This window comes from Rhea pennata, chromosome 4 (genome assembly GCF_028389875.1).
Source record: "Rhea pennata isolate bPtePen1 chromosome 4, bPtePen1.pri, whole genome shotgun sequence".
NCBI lineage: Eukaryota > Metazoa > Chordata > Aves > Rheiformes > Rheidae > Rhea > Rhea pennata.
In genome coordinates, this window is record NC_084666.1 from 9,966,612 (window position 1) to 9,983,973 (window position 17,362).

Consider the following 17,362-nt stretch of genomic DNA (forward strand, 5'->3'; position numbering starts at 1 on the left):
GCTATGCTTTTCTCTTTCAACCAAGCATAGTAAATAAGAATGTGATTTTGCTTAATAGCTCAATACATTTTTGCCGCATTGCAACAATATTACAGTATTATTTGACAAAATACAAAACAGAAATAGAATTAAGGGAAAGAGATTTTAGTTCTCAGTGTTAAAGTAGCCCGGAAGATTGCCAAAAGACAAAAAGTATATGTTCCTTCCAGCTCCAAGCAGAGAAAAGCTATAAATTATAAATTGTTCTGAAAAAAATGTACATACCTTTGGCCTGATTCTCCTTGCTCCTAATTACTATGAGAATCCACATGTGGATAAAGTTTGTGCTGTCTTGGGGCTTGGCTTTACTGAAAACTTACAAGTCCATGCCCTCATGCACCTTCTTCCAGTCTTTCCACATATTAGGAACACCTCTTAGAGATGTCCCTTGGAGTTCAAATACACCTGTCAAATGGCTTCGCAATGACTGTTTTTATTTCTCTGCAGAGATCAAATACCTTATATTACAATAAACATCTAGAAGTGTTCTACAAACCAAAGCCAGACTAAACCAGATCACTGGTATAGTATACCATTTCTCCTCTCTTACAGAATTGAAAATTTGCTACGAGGGGCCAGAGACCCATCTGAATTCTTGGAATGGCAAAAACAGATGCGTGGAAAAGATTTGGAAGAGCAGCTGGCCGAAATAGAGTGTAAAAGGCTTCAGGGGAAACTAAGTCATGAAGAGGCAGTCCTAGCCCATCAGAATGTAATTCAAGAAAATAAAAAGAAAGCTGATCTAATGAGAGAAGAGGTAATGCATACAGTGTTGAGGAGATTTTGCTTGTATTCAATCAGCACAAAGCTTATCATAGATTATATCTACTATAAGTAGGTGTAGAAGTTCTATACATCTTTATTCACTGGAGTCAGCAAACAATGGAAAAACCATGCTATAACTTCCAGACACAGAAATGGTCACATACTTGAAGTACTTTTTACTAGTATTTGATTTGATTCATAATGCTTATGAATTAAATTGAACAAAAACAGAAGAGAAGAATATTCCCCCCTGTGTTCATGTTATTGTGAATATCCTTTTTGAATAGATACTGATGTATTAAGTACCATTTGCAATGAAATCACCAATATATGACTAATTTCCTTATAATGTTAACTGAGAGCCACAAATATAAAAGTATTTGTTTTCTTAAACTGATATAATTCAACTTACTTCATGTTATCTGACATGCATGAATCTCTCTTAGGAGAAAATCAGGCAGAGAACCCCTTTTAGGTAACACTGATAGCTGAATACTTATGTCAAGAAATACCTTTCCACAGAGTTTCCAATCTGACAAATCACATTTTCTCAAAAACATTGCTAGATCTTTCCATTTTTCCCCCAACTCACATTTGTTTTTCCACTAAACAAGTGCGCATGAAATAACAAATATTGTAGATTTAATATTTTTAATAGTCATTGCCACAGGCTACATCAACTGCCTTTCTTTTCTACTAGATAACTTTACTGCTGTGCCCTGTGGGCCAGCTGCTACTTTTGTCCTGGCCATACCTCACAGATGTCTCTGCAGTGCCTCAGCAATTTAGGATGGACCCATAAATGCACAAGATCTTCATAAAGGCTTACTGCAAAAGGAAGGCATACTTAATAGGTTCCTTTTCTGTTCTTCAGAAAAAAACTTTCAGCCTTGTTTGGCAATGAGTCTACCTAGACACGCTACAGCAATGACTTAGAATGAACCCACTGTGTACAACTGAGCATAGCATGATTGCTCATAGTCATTCCAAAATGATTGTAACTTTTATATTCCCCTGAGTTTCAGAGCAAGTAAGTTTAATTTTTAATATAAATGTCCCAATATGTTTTGATTTTGGAATGTGCAAATCAGACTTGCCCTATCTTGACTGGTTTCAGGCAGTTTCCTTTACTTCCCAACAAATGCCAGCAGGGTACTCCTGTCCATACGGAGGTCTCCAGGAATGCTGAGCAGCTCTTCCCCATTCACCAACAAGTGCCATGATGACCCCCCCCCCTTACTCTTTTAAAAATCCTGGCTTTCATCTAAAATGGAAAGTACAGAAAGGACTCCTACTCTGGGAAAATCCTGCCAAATGATAGTCCTGATTCCTCTGACAAAGAAATGCGATAGTTGAAAAAAAAAAGCACTGTCTGCCCAACAGGATCCAAGATCTTGTTGTTACAACTAGCTATGCATTATATTGGCACTCATAATGTGCCCTTGTGGCCAAGAAGGCCAATGGTCTCCTGGGGTGCATTAGGAAGTGTGTTGCCAGCAAGTTGAGGGAGGTGATCCTGCCCCTCTACTCAGCCCTGGGGAGGACTCCTCTCAAGTACTGCGTCGAGTTCTGGGCTCCCCAGGACAAGAGAGACATGGAGCTACTGGAGAGAGTCCAGCATAGGGCTACAAAGATGATGAGAGGGCTGGAGCATCTGCCCTATGAGGAACGGCTGTGAGAGCTGGGCCTCTTCAGCCTGGGGAAGAGAAGACTGAGGGGGGATCTTATCCATGTGTACAAGTACCTGAAGGGAGGGTGTCAGGGGGACAGGGACAAACTCTTTTCAGCTGTCCCATGTGACAGGACAAGAAGCAATGGGCAGAAATTGAAGCACAGGAAGTTCCGCCTGACCATGAAGGGGAATTTCTTCTCTGTGAGAGTGACAGAGCACTGGACCAGGTTGCCCAGAGAGGTTGTGGACTCTCCTTCTCTGGAGATGTTCAAGGCCCGCCTGGATGCAACCCTGTCTAACATGCTCTAGGTGACCCTGCTGAGCAGGGAGGTTGGACTAGATGATCTCCAGAGGTCCCTTCCAACCTTACTGATTCTGTGATTCTGTGATTCATTTTGGTATCTCATGACCAGAGCCAGAGATGGTTTTTTATCTATTCTTAGGAATATTTTGGAGAGAGTCCTGGAAAATAGCAGTATAAATGTCATAGAAATATCATGTGGGAATGTCATAAGGCACTGTTATGTCATAGGGAAAATAAAAGGTGGAGAGAGGAGTCTTAAATCTGTGTTTCTGTGTTGTCCTTTTTTGCTTTTGTGGATAATGCAGTCCTTTGGATCCATTTGTCCTTGCATTATTTCAATGGTTTGAGGCATTCAGATCACCAGTTATGAGCATTTTTATTGACCTGTTTGTTTGGGATTTAGAAAGCAGAGCTGATGCACCAGTATGCAGAGAAACGTCTACAGGAACAGAAAGAAATGAGAGAGCTGGTGGAGCAGATTGTGGAAGGACACAAGAATGCAAAGCAAGCAAAACTAAAGCTCCAAAAATACAAACAGCAAATAGGTATTTATATATTGTCAAAACAATGAGAGATGATGTCAAATGTCCCCAAATGACTTTATTTTAGTGGGGCAATTGTAATCTCTGTTGAAAGGAAAGGGAAGGTGAAGGAAAGATCCAGAATATACACTCCCTGTGAACAAGCTAGTAATAAGCAGGTCAGAAATTCTAAGCTACAGGCCATGGGAATTATTTTTTGTTTAAAGGGGGGAAATACAACATTAGATGTTCCATATCTACTTTTCCTTCAGTTTAGAAGTAGTATATGTGATTGACAGTTCTTACTGTGAAATCGTTATGCAGCTTAGATTCTTGTGATTCATGCCATTAAGCATGAATGACTTACATAGCAGTCACTTTGAAAGAATCATAGCTCAAGATGTCTTCTCCAGAGACGACATGCCAAAGAAGAACATCATAGCTAATGAAAAAAAGACTTCTCCTAGAAGGACAGTATCACAAGGGACAAGGATGCAGCACCTCCAAGAAAGACCAGTGATTAGGATGAAGGGAGATTATGTTACACATCTTCAATAATTCTTAAAGAAAATTCTTTGCTTGATGCATTAGCTAATGAATTCTGAGCAGAAGACTATTCTGACTGGCATGATTATACATATTTCAGTGCAGGGCCATGTTAGCATATAGTGTAAGAACAAGCTACCAGTAGCTGTCCATATCTTGGTGAGCAGGAGATTCTCTTCTCTGCTTGGGTATCTCCATGCTTGTATGATTAAGGGTTGAGGGAAGGGAGACAGCAAATCTGAATGGGCTAGCAAAGCCTAGCAGCTTTTGAAATTCAATGATTTCTAGGATGTATGTAGCTCAAAAAATAAGTATTTCCTATTGTATAGGATCCTTTTATTAAATAATGAAATAGTATGCATTTTGCTACATGTTACCATTTTTCATCTTAATTAGAACATAAATTACAAAACTATAATTCAAATGGTTTATGTTTGTATACAATATGTATACAGCATGTTTAAGTTTTTCATAGAATGATGGATAGATAGTGGGAAACAATAATTTGTTTCTTAAATCATTTTTCCCACCAATGACAGATTGTTCCTTCAAGTACCTTTACATCAGTATTATTATCATCATCGTTATTCACAAGTGCATACCAATTCTTCTCCAGATGGGCTACTTGTTAAAATATGCAACCAGCTAAAAGAGATTCCTTCTTTCCTTTCAGTTCAGGAAGTTTGTGAGGAAAATCAAGAACTTCTTCGGCAAGCTTTAGAAGAAGAGGAGGAAAAGCTTAGGAAAAGATATGAACTAATTCAACAAATACGAGCTATTGAATCTTTACCCAGCCTCAAAAACAAGTTTGTTGATTTAACTGAGGTAAGCTCAAAAGTAAAAATTACTGTTTTTTCATAAATGCATATTGTATGTTTCACATATTCAGAGGAATTATGCATGCACATACATAACATTAAATATAAAGTGACCCCACGACACAAAGATTAGATGTGAATTGGAAAGTTCCACAAAGCTTTTAAAATACAAATTTTGCCATGAAGAATATTGTGATGGTAAGTGAAATTTGAGGCCCTTTGAACTTTCTGTGAATTCTGCCAATAGGAGCTAGATTTTGTGATACCTTGAAAAAAGAGACTGCAATGTGATTAAAATGTCTAATTAGCCTTCACAAAGTCACAGATCTGTCAGTCCTAGGCACTCATAGAATCATAGAGTTGGTAAGGTTGGAAGGGACCTCTGGAGATCATCTAGTCCAACCCTCAAGCGAGTGGCCCATACAGCAATCGAACCCATGACTTTGGCATTATTAGCACCATGCTCTAACCAATTGAGCTAAACCTAACCCCCAATGTCTAAACACAAAGTTTGGACTGATATTGCAGTGGCGATTGCCATGGTTATTAGCAAAGTTAATTTCCTGTGTTTTCAAAATTGTCAACATTTAGCTATACAAAAGAGATTGTCTACTGAACCCAAAACCTCTGAACCCCAAACCTTCTGAGGTGTTATGTACACACTGCAACTGACCTGTGTGTATATGGTTAAGTCCACAGCAAATGTATCCCAAACTTGATGAGTTTACTAATCATGCACAAACAACAGCTGATAGGTCTGACACTGGGCTTGCACATATATAATGCAGTTATTCTGCTTATGCAAAGTTGCCATTTTTCCAGAATTTCAAGACTTAGAAATCCAGAAATCTGTTATGTTACCACTAAATCAGAAGCACAGTAGCTGAAAGCTACTCTTCTATTTCCCATCTCCAAAATGAAAATAATAATAACAGAGAATAACATAAGATTAAATTAGCAGTTTTAAATACAATCCTTCTGTTTCTTCTTTCCTTTCTTTTGAGTATTCGAACAAAGATCACAAAAAAAAAGAAACATCCATGATTAGTCTGCAGAAACCAGAGAGAAAGGAACAGGTCTTTCTTTTGTGGGGCTGATGGAACAGCCAACATGATGTTCTCATTTTGTCTCCTGCTCTTCTGAAAAAAACTGAGCCATTTATTGGTTTCATTTCATCACATTCATTTTTGAAGTCCTGCAGATAAATACTGCATCCCATTTATCCAGATTTTGGAACACATTTTATCCTAAAGGATAGAGTAAGTGAACAAGAAAAAAATCAACTTTCTGAATGTTCCATCCTCCTTTTCTCTCCTTGGCTTTTCCTCTACTTCCTTTTTTTTCCAGCCAAGAAGGGCAATTCTCTTATATCAGTGTCAAGCCCAGATTCAAATACTACCAAACCACAATGGGAAAAACAGGGGAAAAAAGTGAAAAATACAGAAAATTGTTGTATATACCACAGATACTGTTAACTGTCTGCATGGAAATGACAGAAATGCACCCCCAGTCTATAGGTTCTTCATTGCTTCCAGCTAGAGTGGCACATTGTGTCATCCCTAAACAGAACCTTTATTAAGGTCTCACTGCACACTTGTTTCCCAGATGGTTCAGTCAGAAGACTGCATGCTGCAAAGACACATCTGTATAACGTAGTCAGACCTGGAAATGTCATTACATTTTCAATCACAACAACTTCTGTGAAATGGTGCAGGCTCTCATTCAGGAAAATGAAGGTGATTGGAATGTCAGTACTTCCTTATTTTTGAACCTAGTTCAACTCACTGCTATTTACAGTGCTTGTTGACTCCTCAAATAGAGCTTCCATAGAAATCTTATTTGTTTCTAAGTGCAGAATATGACTTTAAATACATTTTCCCATCTAGCTTACTCAAAAGACAGAGCGAAAGAACATAGCAAGTTTCAAGTCTTATTTGAAAAACTCGTTCCAAATCAAGCTCATGCTATGTGTAAGGTTACCAAAGTGTAAGGTTGCTGATAATGGGGTGGCCATGCAGGTCATATTGCAAGTAGAAGAGAATGGACCTGAACAATATCTCTCAGTTGACTTCACAGTTCCCTCATATTCATCATTAAGATGGCATTCATATTTGAACTAGCACATTTCTGGTGATAGTCTGCCTTGTTTTTTTCTTTCTTAGAAGGCTTTTTCAGACTATGTAAAATTAAATATGTGGCCATAAAATTCTGACTTATTCTCATCATTTTTAAAGTACCCAGTTTTTCCCTTGATGGCACTTCAGTTGCCTGAGCAGTAGCATTATATACTGCACAAGAAGAGAACTTTTCATATTTTTGGAAACACTTCACTGCCTTCATTGAGTATTTTTGAAATGCAGACACTGAAAGTATTCAATCTCTACCATTTTACACTTCTAGGAAATTCTCTTTCCTAGAACTTTTCAGTGTATCCTTGTCATACTCAGATACAACCACTGATACATGTGCCCTGTTCCAAAACATTTTCCTTTCACTTCCTGTTAATACAACTTTACAGTCATTTTCTAGGTCAGAATGGAGTCAAGGTGGTATAACACTTGATATTTGCAAATACACTCTAAATTCAAATCTGAGAAGGAAATAAGTGATTATTAACTGTTTCAGTAATCTATGGTAGTAAATGTTGATAAAAGAGATGCAAGAAGGCGACTGATTAATACTGAACCCCTTCATCAGTCTTTTACTGAAGCTACACTTGACTTGTATTTAGATCATATCTGGTAAACATGAGGAGTGTGGAAGCAGAAACCACTAACCGAACATTGGAGAGTCAAACTTCAAGTGAAAAAAACAGTGAGGCAATGATCTTTTCTTACTGACCTAACATTTGGAGGCAGGTTTAGCTCAGTTGGTTAAAGTGTGGTGCTACTAATGCCAAGGTTGCAGGTTCAATCCCTGTATGGGCTATGCTGAGGGTTGAACTAGAAGATCTCCAGAAGTCCCTTCCAACCTTACCATTCTATGATTTGAAGCTCTAAAAAGAGAAGCTATGGGTACCAAAATTGTAGGGAAACCTTGGAGACATCCTCAGGGAAGGTCACATTCTACTTCATTTTCCAGGGCACATTCTACTTCATTTTATATCATGAGAAAAACTCAATAATAAACCCACTTAAGCACCATTGTTATAGAAGGAGATAGGCAATCCTGATAAATATAAAATGCTGTTTTGTCTTACTCTGCTTTGGGTTTCCCTTTTCCCCTCACCATTATTTTTTTCTTCCTCCCTGTTGGCATTTCCCCTGATTCTTAGAAATGCTGCTCTGCACAGCCAGAGAATGAGGAAGGGTACCTTATAAGGCTATTTAGATGGCATGCCAGACCAGAGAAGAGGGACTGGATCCGGGTCAATTCTTACAGCCAAACTGACAATCAGAGCAACCATCTGTGACTAAGGATCTTTCTCTTTTCCCATTTTTAATTCTTCCCTTCTATGTTCTGTTTTGTAAAAAGCTCAAAAGCAGGAAGTCAAACTGTCAACAACCAACTCACTATTCAACACATGGATTTTTTTGTTTTCTGTTGAAAAGGATTGCTCGAAAAAATGCAGGCTCATAAACTGAGTAATTTCTCTCCATTAAAAGGATTGTAATGAGTTTTGATTACATGTGTCTATCATTATCATATAATTTCATTGTCAGAAACACAATTTGGAAGATCAGTTCTTTTTTGCTCCCCATTCATCTTTTCCAAACTTTGTCATTAATTTTCTGTCATTGGGTCTACAGAAATGAGTCTTTGTGATCAAAATTCCAACTAGTGTTTCACCTTTAATGTTATACAACCATATAGCAAGTCAGATTAACATCTTTAACTTTCTGCACCCATATATTCCATTATAACCATCAAAACGCATCGTACAAGATTTGTACCAAAGATGTGTACCAAACAATACGTTAAGGTAGACAAAAGAATATTAGCTAGTGTGAAATGGATGAAATTTTGCAAACAAGCTTGATATTTGTCCAGTTACGTATTTTTTCCATATAGGCAAATGTATATAGGGAAGGAGAGAGTATATGTATGAGCAGGGGCTGAAAACTTCACATTTTCATGAATCATTTTAGAAATGATCTGATTTCATTTGCAAACACCTGCGGACTAGCAAAGATGCTAAAGTTTCTCATTACATTTCAGAATTAGGCTCCTTATCTTTCTCATTCAGAAGTGGATTTTAAAAAGCCTTCACAGAATCACAGAATGGTTGAGGTTGGAAGGGACCTTTGGAGATCATCTAGTCCCATCCCCCTGCTCAAGCAGGGTCACCTAGAGTACCTTTCCAAGGATTGTGTCCAGACAGCTTTTGAATATCTCCAAGGAAGGAAACTCTACAACCTCTCTGGGCAACCTGTTCCAGTGCTCAGTCACCCTCACAGTAAAGAAGCTTTTCCTTACGTTCAGACAGAACTGCCTGTGTTTCATTCAGTTTATGCCTGTTGCCTCTTGTCCTATTGCAGGGCACCACTGAAAAGAGTCTAGCCCCATCCTCTTTACACTATCCCATCACATATTTATACACATTGATAAGATCCTCCCCCCCTCAAGACTTCTCTTCTCTAGCCTGAAGAGTCCCAGCTCTCTCAGACTTTCCTCACATGAGAGAGATGCTCCAGTCCCTTAATGATCTTCGAAGCCCTTCACCAGACTCACTCCAACAGTTCTATGTCTCTCATATTTTGGAGGGGCCCTTCATTAAACACTGAACATTCATGATTGAATATTTTAACTTAGGGCATTAAGATTTCAATTTTCTAGGTACAAAGCATTATTTATTCCTAGCCTTTCAGATAAAAACAGTAGGTATACATGATAGAGCAAATCCATAATCTGGAAATTGATAGAAAAATACTTATTTTGGAAAGTAAACTCTCTCGTTCCTGGTTTTACGAATTTAAAAAATAGTTTTACACTTTTCAAATGAAACTTAAAAAATTTTATTAAAACTAAATGATATGCCAACTATTTTTTTCTGCCAGAAAATGTATTGCATTTATGATTAGACTAGCCTGTATTTCAACTTTTTTCATGAAAAGTTTTATGAGCCTTATATTTTTACAAATACAAAAGATGACCTCTACCACCTGAAACAGTTTGTGATAAAACAGTAAGTTAAGGCCTATCTTTCTTGAAGTCAAAACATTCAGCATGATTGGTAATACAACAAAAATATTCTAGTTTTACTCACTTACTCTTCTCTTGCTATTTAAAGAGTGTTATTTGAACCAATATTTCATTTTCTCTAGACTGGTGGCCATGGTTTAATTTGTGAAATGTCAATAGTGGAACTACGTGAACGCCTTGCTCTACTCAGAGAAACACAGAAGGCAGCAGAGGAAGAGAAGAGAGACCAGATAATTCATGAAAAACAAGCTAAGGAACAACTTCTTCTAGACAAACTAGACCAGATTTCTGTGTTCAGAGCAGAACTTGGACGAGCAGCTGCTTTAAAGTTAGTACAAAACTACATGTGGCATTTAAGACTTTGCAACTTTGTTAATATTTTGCTAGGCCTTTGAGAAGAAAAACAACTATAGAGCAAAATGCTGCCCTTTTATAAAGCAGTAGGACTTTTGCAAAAGATTGGAGCGGGGCCAAGATTCTCATTTTGTTCTTGGAAATAATTTGCTTCAGCTTTAACAAATCTTTTTCATCAATTTGAATTTATGGCTGAAGATCTCCTTAGGTTAGTGACAGTATTGCCCCAGGATTCAGAGCCAAGATCATATGTTGGGAGAAGCAGCTCTGCCTTTCTGCTGATCCTTTTCAGTTAATCAGAACTAATCTGATTTTATTGGAATCATTCTAGATGGCTGCTTAAAGTGGTTTCTCATTTTTACTTAATACATTAGAGCCATAATTTTCTTCCTTGAATCTCATTTCTTGTGTGGAAGGGCAGGCTTTATTTTGGAAGTTAAAAATATTATAGGAAGGAGATTTTCTTATAATAATAACAAATAATGTATGTATGTACAAATGCAATGTAGTGTATCAGTAGATCAAAGAGAAAAATCTTTGCTTACAGGCTCTCTGATCAAATTTTGTATTCATTATTCATATCTATTATTCATTATTGTATTTATTATTCATTATCATAAAGGTCCATAAGCACCATAGATATTTCACATATGCAGAAGCCCTTCCACAAAGCGATAAAGTTAAAACTATTTACAAATAAAGCTGAGCAGGAAGAAAGCCTGTACGACAGTATAAAACATGGCACACTTCTTGATCTTATGCCATTTTTACTGCATCTTGACTAGTTGTCATTGTTTCCTTGCAAGTTGTCTTTCATCTTTGCCCTTTTGTCTATTCCGTAGTTTATGCCCTGTCTTGTCATATTTATTTTGCAAACAGACATTCCTGCTGAGATTCTGAAGACATAGTCTACAAGGCTAAAAGCACATGTCTTTAGACATATCTTAGATTTGTGTTTATCATAAAGGTACCAAAGGTGGCTTCTTACAGTTAAAATTATATTATTGATTTATCTGCCAGGTCTAATTCTCAATCATCTCAGAAAGCAGTACTGATATATTCATTTAACTAGTTCTCACAAATCCCAGCTCTAATTTGTTTTTTGCTGATAGTTATTCTCCAAAGAGTGGGGTACTGTGTTAATACTTAAGAAGGTAGTACTAAGAAGATAGTTTAATGAATCAATGACTGCAACTCCAGTGGACTGACTGCATAGATCAATGACCCTCTCTTGGATGACATCCATAGAGAGAAGGTTTTAAGACTGACAAACCTGAAAATAATTGGACATGGAAATAAACCCTTATCTCTAAGCATTCAGTGTTGTAAAAGACTGTGGGAGCAATTCAAGTCACTACTCTCCATTAGAGATTGAAACTAGAGCTTGAGTTGTATACCATGTAAAATCTGTTTCTTTAGTAACTGATGAAAGAACCATTTGTTAAGCTACATATGCTGTCTTTGGATTTCATGTAGTGCTGGATTTCTTTAAAACAGACTCTTCGGCTTTATTCAGATCTAAAACTGTTACGATCCTAAAATTTGTCTGAACGAGAAGTTAGCTTTATTTCACTTTTTGTCCTGCCACATTTGAGATGTTACTTAGAACAGACTACCATGCCAAAGATGATAGAATCTAAATGAAATTAAACACTTAATTTGCAGGCTTCTGTTCAGATTCATGCTAAGTAATACAGAAATGTAGTTTATTTTAATGGAGCCTAGATTACTTTCCAAATAAATAAAATACAAAGTTTAATTATATATGAAACTTGATGTTACAAGACTCTTCCTTAGCTAAGGTATGGCTGCTAAGCTTTGCTAAACAAATGTGTTGTGGTTAGTGACAGCTGAAATTTAATTGGGTCACTACCAAGCAGGTTTCTTTCAATATATAATTTTCAAACAGCCATGCATCAACTCAAAGGAAGCACATAATAACATATAATGAACTATATTAAACAAAATAGGAAATGCATCCTGAAAAATTACCAAGACATCAAGCTTTAATAGACTGTAAGCCATGGCATCCATCACAGGAATAGCTTTATGAGTGCTTGCAGAACACTTGAAGAGATAACTCAGTATATATGCAGCACATCCCTTTAATTGGTAGAATTTCACAGTTTGAAAGTCAGCAGCAACATACGCAGTGGACAAACATTTGACTCCTCATCTTTCAAAAATGAACACCAAAAGATTTATGAATGTTTCAATACATGCTAATGTATTACTGGTACATCCCTGCATATTTCAGGTGCAATTCCCTTTTATTTCAGTGAGGCTAGTTTCTATTGAAACTAATCTAATGCAATTAAAACTAAGCAGTAGATCAAACCAGTTGGTGCAGAGCCTCCTTCCATCCACATTATCTGTGACCTAGGGGTTTTACAGGCTTAGAGTTAGCCAAGTCCTGGGATTTCATGTGCTTTAAAGCTGTCCCAAGGAAAGTTATCCCACAAAACTTTACATACTCAATTTCTGTCTTCTCTGCAAGCTCCTCTAAGGAAACACCACCCTATCCTTTTGTCTGTCTCACCCAGATAACTGTAGGATGTCATTGCCCTCATCACCCACTGCCACCTAAGCAAGGCCTTGCACACAGAAGCCAGTCATTTCTGTTCTTGCCTTGCTTATTTTCCTGCTCATTTCCAAGGGACATGACGGTTGGTGCCCGCTGCTCAAACCTCCTCCCCACTCCAAGTCTGGGCAATGTTCAGGTGAAGTGCTGTGGGAAACAAGAGCATGGTGACCAAAATTCTGCCACTGCTATTTCAGGGAGGCAGTCCAAACTGACACTAATCCGCTTTGGCTTCCCTTTGTAGGAGAAGAATCAGGGAATTGTTACGTGGCACAAGATGGATGGACTCCCACACTTTTTCATGAATTATCACACATTTTTCTACTAAATATGGAGAGGATTCTTCTAAACATGTTTAGACCCATTTTGAATGACTGTTACCTTGCTTTCTTAGCAAATAGGTGATAGAGAAGGCAGAGATTGTATGAGCTTTCTGTGCCTTGAAGTTCTTAATTGACCATCACAAAACACTATAATTTTAAAATTCCATTTTTCATGCCTTCCCCTCTTTGAATTTCCCGGAAACATTGTGATGTGGTATGGCATCTGAAAATTTATGAAACTGGCTGCGTTTTGGAATAATGTGGATGACAAGCACATGACTTCATGTAGAAGAAGACTGAACATTGGACTGATAATAAGCAACTATTTACAATGTTAATTCAGAAGCAGCAGCTGCTGCTTCATGATGTTAAACCTCTTGCTGTTTTTCCTGTAATTGTATTTACAAGAATCCAGATTTGCATGTAATGAAAGGTTTTGCTGCTTATTCCCACCGACAATATTTAATCATGAAGTGTTTGCATAAAACCGTATTGTTATATTCTCCTGTATCCCTTTGAATGCAATGCCTCATTACAGTGCAAATAGAAATAATCCACATTCTCAATCAGATTAATTGATAGAGCATAATTTTTAGACTTACATATTTTAGAACATCATTTTTTAGACTTCAGTGTTAAAAACTAATCTTACTGTAACAGAGTAGGTAACTATATTAAGCAGGATAAGGAAGTGTTATCCCATCCAGATACCATGACACAGACAGCAGAGCAGTTCAGGAAGTGTCTCAGGAAAGCAACTGGAAGTGAGAAGCCAATCTAAACTGTGACCCAATCTAAACTGTGACCCATTTTCCGTATATTAAAATATGAAAAAGCAAAGATGAAGCTAACAAGACAGACAAAACCTATTTCACCTAAGGTAAAAGAAGGATTTGGATCCCTGGGATCTTGACATGGACACTTTTTTAAAAGCAAACAAGTGATTTTAGCATCAGAAGGGACTTCTTCCCTCTTCCCCATGCTCTGTGAGAAGTGTGCCTTATACTGAAAACACTGCAGTATCAGACCCAAGAGATAAGGGAAGAGTTCTGTTGTAAAAAATTTCCAAGGGGCAACTCGTTGGTGAATTAGTTCTGCAACTCACAGTTAGTTAACATATCAGCTAAACAAGGCCCCAGTGCACTCTCTGCCTTGAACAGGTCATTCAGAGTCTTACTGTGGTTTCCAGTAAAAGCAATTGTAGAGAAGTGTAGAAAAAAATGTAGAGAAGTGTAAAAGAAATGTAGAGAAGTACTGCAAAACAAAAGGAGCTTTTACAAAACTTGGAGTAAAACTAAAAAGTTTTGCTATCCTTGCCAGCTGAGAGAAGACATCAGTTCTAACCTGGTGATATGTAATATAATCATGTATCTCCTTTGGTAGGGCTGACACTTACTTTAGCTCTGAACTGTGCCAAAGAATCAGAGCTACTCATGACATAACATTAATACTACAGCTTAATGACACTGAACCAAATTCAAGAGCAATGTTGAATAAAAGAGAGAGTTGGATGTGAGTGAGTGAGTCACTATGTAAGGTAGTGTAACCTACATCAAAAAGTTGGGAGTAAATCATGCCAGCTGGGTGAAAATAAGCAAAAACTGATCAAATGTAAAGTTTAGAAAAATAAAAGGAGAGAAAAAAGCAAAAGAAAAGACTTCTCAAATAACTGTTCTCTTATTCCTTATTTTTATGCTATACACTGTACTATCAATTTATGCCCACCTTGATGCATGAACCTCAATTAATAAATACATCACCATCCCCATTGATTCTGAATTTGGGCATTAAGATTACATAGAAAAGAGTATCTTTATTTGTCAAGGAATATAGCAATCAAGGTGAATACTAATGATCATATAAAGAAGATGCCATAGTTCTCACAAGCAAAAAGCTGCAGTATTATCACGTTTTACACATATTTTTCCTAAATATTTTTAGGCTTGAAATGCCTCTGATATTTTCATCATAGCATCCTGTAGGAAGAAATTGCTTTATACTGTTTAGTACTGCTGTTCTGTAAACAACAAGAAGCAAGTTGTGAATACCACATTCATTGAGCTATTTGAGCTATTTGATTTAAACCTGTTTTCAGTCTAGCTGGTCCCCATAGGCAAGAGCAAATTCATTATTATTGAAGTAATATATTCTCAGATGAATTATTCTGTGGGTTGATACTATTTTACCTTCTCTTTTTTTCTTTTTGATTTTGTAGGCAAGAAGAAAAGAAAAGAAAGTCCCAGTCTGATGAAAGGCCTGTGAAAGATGAACGCATTTTAAACCTGCAGCAAAAGATTATAGAAAAAACAATGGAGCGTAAAAAGCAAGCAGAACTCTTAAAGATTACCCCCCAGAAAACCAGCATTACATCAGCCAAGGTCTGGGAGTTACATAAAGAAAAACGATCTGCAATATACCTGATGTTCAGAGACTTTTTTTGCTCAACTGCCGCTACTGGCAGAGGTGGCAGAAGCAGGTGCTGCCATATAGTAGTTGCAACAGCAACCCCCTGCTTCCTGTATGTGCATGTCTTCTGTCTGTCCAAACCATGGGATCAACCTCATCTTCTTATCATATTTGCTACCACAGACCAAGGCTCATCCATATGATCCCTGTCTTCTCACTCCTCCTAGCATATACTCTCCTCCCACCAAAACAAGATCTTACGCCTTGTCCTTAACTCTATCCTCCTCACCCCCCATAACACACATCCTGCAACACCCAGCTGTGACCCTGACCACCTATTCCAATCAAACCATGTTTCAGTTTATTGTCTCCATGATTTTTATCTCACCTTTTCTCAGCCTGGTCCCATGTTAAGATATGGAAGCATCACTAGGCCTGTAGGCTTTTTGGTGGGTTGCATTGGTTGTGTTTCCTTGGCAAGTGTCTAAAGACAAGCAAGTCTGCTGCTGCTGCTGCCGCCTCTGCCATCACCTAACATTTAGAAGTGGTTCAAATACCAGCAACAGTACATATATCACAGCTTATGAAACACTGCATTGAACCAGTCATGATGGGATCACTTTTTAAAAGCTGTACTAGCCCAATTTAAAATTAGAACTATATCTTCCAATCTGTTAAAATAATAACTCTTGACCTATTTTTTGAGGAGCTTTGATGAAACTGAATTCAAGTGAAGAGGAAAACTGTATTTTTCAAGTGTGTATTGTTCAAAAACTGAAATGGTTTGATCTTTCAGAGTACCACTGTTTGCTACCCTCAGAATCCGCATTTCAGGCCACAAAACCCAAAACTGTAGGTGCATGCAGACAAGGGCTTAATTCAGGAAGGCATTTCCTAAATTGTGAGGGCTTTCTGAACTGAGGCTTTGAACACATGCTTAAAAGCTTTGCTGAATAGGATCCAGAGTAAAGTGAAAGCAATAAATAGAGACTTCAAAGGAAAGCAGCCATATAATTACAACGTGAGTCATTTTTAAAAATTAACGAAAAGAAATTACAAATTAATAGCTATAACTTTTGACTAGCTGATGTGGGAGTCTGTGAGTGCTCTTGTGCCATATGAATGAGCAAAAAAAGCCAGAGTTTGAAAGCTGTTTTGATACTACGTTTTGTCTTTTTATTGAGTTTAACTGTAAGTCTCTGAAAACGTCACAGTGTTTTTGTTTATGGTCTGCTCAATTGTTAAGATAGCTGTAAGAAAAATCCAATAGAAAAACCTCAAGGTTAATATAAATTATTTAAATATTTTAGTGCATCTTCCATCAGTACTATTTGGCTATGCCTGACTGTATCCAGACATTACTATTAGAGAAGTATTTAATTCTGAACAGTTATGTCCAGCAGTATCTTTATTCTAGCTGAACTGCATATTATGGAAAATAGTGGTAATGTGACTATAAAAAAGAATGCTTTCTTTTATGCAATAGTTATCTAGCATTCCGTTTGTTCTGCTACCTTTTAAGTGTCCTCAATAAATTAAAGAAAATGAGACCTACTTCTGTATTAAATTTCCAAGTCCAGACTGTGGCTTCAGTTACATTTGTGGTGGTCCTTTAGGCCAAGTAAGTTTGTGCTGAAGATAAAATTTGTTCATAAATCACTATTCAATTCTTAATAAAATAGACTTTATATTACAACTTAGAAAATTTACTGTAAGAAAACTATCATTAATAGAATACACATTGTTCTATCATTTTAAGCCAAAAATCAGATGAGCAAGTCACTGTTTTCTGTTTATTCTGAGCTTGTGATGCCTTGTGAACCTAGTTCTTGAATCCACAAACCAGTAGAGTCTGACAGAGAGGATCTTTGCAAGTGTTCACTTATAATTT

General features: G+C 37.2%; 1 protein-coding gene across 2 annotated transcripts in view; it reads left to right on the forward strand.

Annotated features, from left to right (window-relative positions):
- The window catches only part of CFAP99 (cilia and flagella associated protein 99), a 56,800-nt gene that overhangs the window by 38,683 nt on the left and 755 nt on the right, over window positions 1-17,362 (forward strand). For both annotated transcript variants that reach the window (XM_062574648.1, XM_062574649.1), the window contains exons 10-14: window positions 592-796; window positions 3,184-3,325; window positions 4,521-4,672; window positions 9,930-10,135; window positions 15,281-15,443. In XM_062574648.1, coding sequence (XP_062430632.1) covers window positions 592-796; window positions 3,184-3,325; window positions 4,521-4,672; window positions 9,930-10,135; window positions 15,281-15,443 — 868 coding nt within the window. The remainder of the gene's footprint in view (window positions 1-591; window positions 797-3,183; window positions 3,326-4,520; window positions 4,673-9,929; window positions 10,136-15,280; window positions 15,444-17,362) is intronic.